At 43.7% G+C, this 7,039-nt stretch overlaps 1 protein-coding gene across 7 annotated transcripts in view; it reads left to right on the top strand.

Annotated features, from left to right (window-relative positions):
• The window catches only part of SLC9A8 (solute carrier family 9 member A8), a 90,643-nt gene extending 89,271 nt beyond the window's left edge, over window positions 1-1,372 (top strand). For all 7 annotated transcript variants that reach the window (XM_042462048.1, XM_042462050.1, XM_042462047.1 and 4 more), the window contains one exon: window positions 709-1,372. In XM_042462048.1, the coding sequence (XP_042317982.1) occupies window positions 709-816 (108 nt within the window). In that variant the 3' untranslated portion in view covers window positions 817-1,372. The remainder of the gene's footprint in view (window positions 1-708) is intronic.
• Window positions 1,373-7,039: the final 5,667 nt, after the last annotated feature.

The raw sequence follows: 7,039 nt of genomic DNA, 5'->3' as shown, positions 1-7,039 counted from the left end.
CTGGAGTGTGGCTTTGGTGCGACTTCTGGACTCTTAGGACGCATGCATCATTGAAACACCATACCTCCACTGTGACTCGAAGCAGCTTTATTTTGGCTGTCTGTAACAGGCCTTAGACTGAGAATTCTAAATAAGCTATAAATCTCAGGCTCCTATAGAATAAAACCATGGCAATTAAAGTGGTATCATTGTGTTATAAAGGTTAAAGCACCCCTCCAGAAAATACTTTTAAAGGGAATTACCGGAGAGAATTTTCTCTGGCAATGGAACTTTTTCCCCTGGCAAATTTGCTTTAGTCTTACTGTAATTGTTGCCATTGTTGTCTGTCTTGTTAACAGCCTTGTAGCTACAGTTAGCCCAGGCTTTTGGTGTAACCTCCTAGTCCCTAATGTCACCAAATCCTTTGTCCCCAGTTTATTGCAGCCTCTGCTTCTACTCTGAGTGTGGTGTCTGAGAGGAAGAAAGGCTTCCAGCAAACCAAAAACAATAATGTCAGTTATGAGTACTGAGTGTGGAAAGAAGAGACAGTCTCCCCTTCCCTCAACAATTCTGAGGCAGCCTGGAAGCACAGTTCTCAGTCCTTCAGCCTGAGACTAGCTGTGCACCTTGGCTTCCAAAAGGGCTGTGCACCTTTGATGTAATGATGCAGAATTAAATATTTAACTGTTTCAGTTTATATTATTTACTGTAATTTTTCTTTTGGTTTAGGACTTACATCATGGTCGCATACAGATGAAAAGTCTCACCAACAAATGGTATGAGGAGGTGCGACAAGGCCCCTCTGGATCTGAAGATGATGAACAAGAGTTGCTGTAACTGGAGGGAGTACATGAGCTTATGCTGATAGCACCAAAAAAATTAGGAAATTTATGAAGATGAGCTCAAGTGTTGTACTCAAGATTGTATTCAATATACATCTTGGTAAGCTAGCCATCTGGAGATTCATTCTGAACAAACAGCTGCAACATGTTTTGGAGAGAAAGACAGATCTCTAATGCCAAATTTTGGATTGTCTGGAAGTTATGCTGAATCCTCGAACAGTGAACACCAGCTGCATTGGGATAATTAGAAAATGGGTTGTATTGATTAAGATTTGTGCTGTATTTATATGTAAGAGGGATTCTATAGGACAGCATCAGAAAAACTTAGTGCACTTTATTCTCTTTTTATTTCCTGATACACTGGCTTTGGAAGTCACAAGGATGAATACTGTAAACTGTATGAATGATGAGCAAGTAAATTATTATTTGAGATTCACCTTTAATTTGCTCTCTTTGTATATTATGAACTCAAGATGCAGAATAAGAACACTGCTAGAAGGCTGTTATTGTGCATGAACAAAAGCACCTAATTAAAGCCTCATAGTCTCTGAGATTTCAAAGTATTTTGCCCTCTCTCTCTCCCTCTCTCTTTCTCTCTCTCTTTTTTATAAGGTTAATTGCACTGCTGAGCTTTCTTTGAAATCCACCACATGCAAAATTCACCTCCCTTGCTCCAGTAACTTCAGAAAATGTGTATAGCATACAGTGACAGAAGGGCAGGCTCCTTATCAGCACTGCTATCTTGAAGCAAACAGCAAGCATTGCATGCTTGGAACCTGCTTGCTCATAGAGGCAAATGAACTAAGTGATCCTTTTTCTTTCAACCAATCTATATTAGTGGCAGATCTAGTCAGCCCTCTGACATTGACTCATTCAAACATTTGCTCTATCTATTTAAGTATTGCCCAATCTACTTAAGTGGCTTGAAAGATCTAGCTGCACACACAAAGACATTACATGATAGGATTCTTGGGGCTGTATTACTACAGACAACCTGTGGGAGCATCACTTGCTTGTATGTTTTCTCTGCATGCAAACCTCCAGTAAGTAGAAGAATCACATGTCAAAGAGAAAGATCCTAGCCCAGACTTCGTACTTTTCCATATGCCTCCTGAATCATGATATATTTATATCCCACCTTTTTTCCAGTCCAAAACTCAAAAGCAGTTTACAAGTTAAAAAGAAAACATGCAACCTGTATGCAGCCCAGATCCCAGCTGCGCTTATGCAGGAGCTTTTCAAAAATCAGATTTTGCTGTTTTTGAAAAGCCGCTGTGGTCCAGGCTGCATACAGATTGCATTCACCCACCAAGTGCAATAACGTCTGTTTTTAAAATTAAATGCACCTTTATCCTATGAGGGATAAGGTGCTTTAAAAGCAATTGATAATCTCCTTAGTAATGGTTTTATAACATCCTTTTTCAGACAAGCTGAATTTCTGCCATGTTTTACCAAGGGATTACCCACTCCGCCAGTCTCCCTGTAGCTTTTTTAAAAATAAGCCAGGAAAGGCAAGGGTCTAACACACATGTGGTGGCTCTCATCTCTCCAAGGATCCTGTCCATATCTTCATGTTGCACAAACTGAAAACTATTCATTGCCACTGGGCAGGAAGGGGCCAAAATTAGATCTACTGGGTCTGTATCAATTATGCTATCCAAGTCAAAGTGGATATGAGTAATTTTATCTGCAAATTGCCAGACAAGTTGTTTGGTGCAGGCTGTTGGGGTGGTCTGGATTTTCCTCTCTTGGACCAGTGTGTAAAAGACCCTTGACCACTCAGATCCTGACAAAACAGCTCCTGTGACTGGCTTCTTGCAGCGAATAAATAGAAGCAGAGAATAAATTTGTCTTTGCTGCCTGTATTGCCATAGAGTAGGCCCTCAATCAGACCCTCTCTGAGCTTTCTACCAGCATCACTCTAGACATGTTCTCACTTCTCACTACCACCTCCCTAGAAAACTGGGGAGCCAGTTTGGCCCCGCTCCATGAGAGGGGATGCTCAGGAGTGATTGTGTCCAAATCCAGAGGTTAGCGAGAATTTCAACATCTCCTGTGAAGGCACCAAGAGCCATCAGGAATCCATCCAGATCTATAAGCCTCTGGGGTGGTCCATTTTAATGGGTCTCCCACCTCTGCAGAGGTTCTGAGACCCAATAAGTCTAAACCCCACCAGGTGGTGATCTGGCAGAACTATCAATCATTTCTCCATACCCAGATCACATTCACCCTGCCCGGTATAGGAAACAAGGTCCAGAGAGTGTCCAGCAGCAGAAGGCCAGCTACCACTTGGGACAGCCCCATGGTTGTCATGGCAGATGTGAAATCCTGACAGGCTCCTGCATGGGTGTTGAAATCCCCCAGCACTACAAATTGGGGAGGATTGCAACACCAACTCCAAGACTACCCCGGCTGCTCAGGAAGCAAACCTGCTGAGCAGCAGGTGCATAGTACAGTATGCCCACATCATATGCTGGCGTGCCATACTTGGCTTTCATAACCAAATCCCGAAAACCGCAAGGTAGAGCATCTGGTCAAGGGGATAGAATTTCGATAGACTATTGCAACTACATCTCCCAGGTCTCACCTGCTGCTGAACAGAGAACCCTAGTGGACAAAGCTAAGAGAGATTAACCCCTCTCCACATTGCATCCAACCAGGCCTTTGTGATACATACCAGGTCATCATGCTCATCAAAGATCAAGTCCTGAATGGCAACTGTTTTCCCATTCACCAACCTGGCATTCCTAATGCTGATGTGACTTAAAGTAAGCACAGATGCTTTTCTTTGCACACCATCTCAGCAGGTTTTTGTACTGCTGTTTTGTGATTTGGAGTGCCAGAACATAAGTCGACAATATGTAAAACATGAAGGATATTAGGTTCAAATCCTTTCACAAAATTTGTCAAAGCCTGCTCTGCTCAGCAGAGGAATTGTGGTAATAGACCTTCCCTTCTCTGATTAGATGATTGAAAGGGTTTTTTAAAAGTCTTACTACTGTGGTTTGAGTGTTGGACTATGACTCTGGAGACTAGAGTTCTAATCCCCACTTGGCCATGGAAACCCACTGGGTGACCTTGGGACAGTCACATTCTCTCAGCCTTAGAGGAAGGCAAAGGTAAGTTCCCTTTCAACAAATTTTGCCAAGAAAACCCTGCAGTAGTGTTGTCTTAGAGTCACCATAAGACAGAAATGACTTAAAATCACAGAATAACAACAACACTTTTTTTAAATTAGGTCTAATTCAAAAGGTGCAGAAATAAAGGAAGCCAAGATTTGTTGCTCAGTTGTGGCCCAGGACTCTTAAACATTTTCTATGCAGACTGACTCTTTCCAACCAATTTTTGCTACAGACCAGCTGATCAGCCCTCAGCTGGACAGGAGAAAATAACACTTTTCTAGAATTGCCTCTTCATCTTACAAACTGGATGCAACTGGAACTGCTGTTTCCTCACTGCTAATAGCAGTGGGGAGATAGTGGTCTTTGTTTCACTGAGTGATGACAGAGCATCTTGTCATTTAGCATCTCCCATAAACTTCTGCTGATGCTCTTGACATCACTGAATAGTAAGAATTTTTTTAAAAATAATAAATATATGTCCATAGGTTTGGATGTGCAGCTTTGGACCTGCCCCCATCATCTCTCTGGGTAAAACGGTTGACTACTTTTCTTGTAGGTAGAATCATAGAATCAGAGACTCATAGAGTTGGAAGAGACTGCACGGGCCATCCAGTCCAACCCCCTGCCATGCAGGAAATCCAAATCAAAGCATCCCCAGCAGATGGCAATCTAGCCTCTGCTTAAAGACCTCCAAGGAAGGAGACTCCACTACACTCCAAGGGAGTTTGTTCCACTGTCGAACAGCCCTTACTGTCAGGAAGTTCTTCCTAATGTTGAGGTGGAATCTCTTTTCCTGTAGCTTGCATCCATTGTTCTGGGTCCTGTTCTCTGGAGCAGCAGAAAACAAGCTTGCTCCCTCCTCAATATGACATCCTTTCAAATATTTAAACAGGGCTATCATATCACCTCTTAACCTTCTCTTCTCCAGGCTAAACATTCCCAGCTCCCTGAGTTGTTCCTCATAGGACAAGGTTTCCAGACCTTTCACCATTTTAGTCGCCCTCCTCTGGACACGTTCCAGTTTCTCAATGTCCTTTTTGAATTGTGGTGCCCAGAACTGGACACAATATTCCAGGTGGGGTCTGACTAGAGCAGAATACAGTGGCACTATTACTTCTCTTGATCTAGACACTATACTTTTATTGATGCAGCCTAAAATTGCATTGGCCTTTTTAGCTGCCGCATCGCACTGTTGACTCATGTTCAACTTGTAGTCTACTTGGACTCCCAGATCCCTTTCACATGTAGTTTCATTCAGCCAGGTGTCCCCCATCCTATATCTGTGCATTTCATTTTTCTGCCCTAAGTGCAGTACCTTACATTTAGGATGATTGTTCTTCTGTTAGCTTATTTATGTAAATCAACAAGCAAAAGAGAGATTCCAACTGCAAAACAGCCCTGCAGGAATGGAAGGTAGAGCATGATTTTATCAGCCTTTTTCAAATTGCTCAGTTTTAACAATTCAGACTACTAGCATGACTACAAGGCCCAAAATACAAAAAAGACAGCAATACAAACAGGATAGTGAGGAAAAGAAAAATTATTTTGGAAATCTGGATGCTACATTGTTTTGATGATTCATATATCTGACTCACAGTTTAAATAAACATGTGGCCCTCCAGATTATGGACAGCTGTTCCCATCATCCTTAACCAGTGCAGCCAGTAGTAAGGTTTGATGAGAACTATTGTTCAGCATCACTTAGAAGGCCACACATCTTCATTGCCCGTTTAAATGGGAAATATGTTGTATAAATATCTGTGTTTCTAGTTAAAAACTAAAGATTGCATTTCAAGTGGCTGAAGAAGAACCTTTGTTAAACCATAACTTTTTTGTGTTTTATAAGATTAACCTCTGCCTATTTAATCAAAAATTGGAGATTAGAACATTTGTTAAATTGTTGGTTCTGCACTGTCCTGTCTTCCCAACCATTACTGGGCACCACTACAGATAATGGGGCTGGCCTTACCAAGTAGCTGCAGTCAGTGCTTGAACGCCACTAGTTTAAAAAAATTCAATTAATATTAGTTCCTTATGCACTTGCAAAGGTATAACTGAATTACAATCTCAATTGCTCATTCTGTGCAATAAATGCAATGTAGTTATTGTAGTTACAGTTTAGTTATTTAAAGGGCTGTGCAGGTATAGTCTCACTAAATGGTGGAGGGGGGATATCTCATGGTCCAAGTCCAGGCTGGTACTGCTTGTTTCTTCTTCGTGGTCTCTGCGAATCATACAAATGGGTTTTACTGCGCCTGCGCAGTGCTGTTCGGAACCTACTGGAATCACTGGGCAAAGTTTACTTTGCAACATATAGAAACTTTTTGGCGGTAACTCCGCCCACCCGTTATAAGGCCCCTGCCTTCCCGCTCTTTTCCCCAGTTCCTTTTTTCCGCCGCGCTAGCTGCTTGAAGAAACTTTCGCTCTCTTTAGCTTGTTTCGGAATCACTTTCACTAGACCTCGGATTGTTTTTTTGACCACTCTCTTATCTCCCGCCCACGGTAACTTCAGACTTCTTCGGCTCGTTTTGACTTCGCTTTTGGCTCTCCCTTTAACCTGATGACTTGGAAGGATGCCTGCACCCTTCAAGAAATGTGATGTTTGCGGGGGCAAGGGTGCCCATCCGGACCCTCACTCCTCCGTCTTTTCTGCTGGGAACGGGACACGATGCCAGCCTGCCTTCTGTAAGTCATGTCTCCAGGCGGAAAAACCGGGAGTCCGGAATCCATTGCCCTGGGAAAGTCGGGGTCGTCCCCGCTCGTATCGCTCCCTCGGCGGCCATCGGCGTCGGGGCCGGCCAGCGTTTCAAGGGTCTCTGCCCGGCGGACCGGTCTTCGACACCTCGATGTGACCCGTGGCCCCGAGACCCAGTTCACCGAGACCCTCAAGCGCCTCCGAAATGGATGGGTTTGGAGCCAGGGAGAATCGGGAGAGCATCCCCAGAGGGTCGCGCCGAGAGCTGTGGAGGGAGGTCGGTCACTTTGCTCCATCCTCCAAGGCTCGTCGAAGCATCTCGACACCATCAAGGGCCCAAGAGGGGGCATCTTCCTCGTAAGGCGGCCCCTGGACAGGCTAACGGCCAAACCACTCCAAGG

Source organism: Sceloporus undulatus, chromosome 4 (assembly GCF_019175285.1).
Source record: "Sceloporus undulatus isolate JIND9_A2432 ecotype Alabama chromosome 4, SceUnd_v1.1, whole genome shotgun sequence".
Lineage (NCBI taxonomy): Eukaryota > Metazoa > Chordata > Lepidosauria > Squamata > Phrynosomatidae > Sceloporus > Sceloporus undulatus.
The sequence above is the reverse complement of the archived record's forward strand: the minus strand, read 5'-3'. Positions and strand labels throughout refer to the sequence as shown.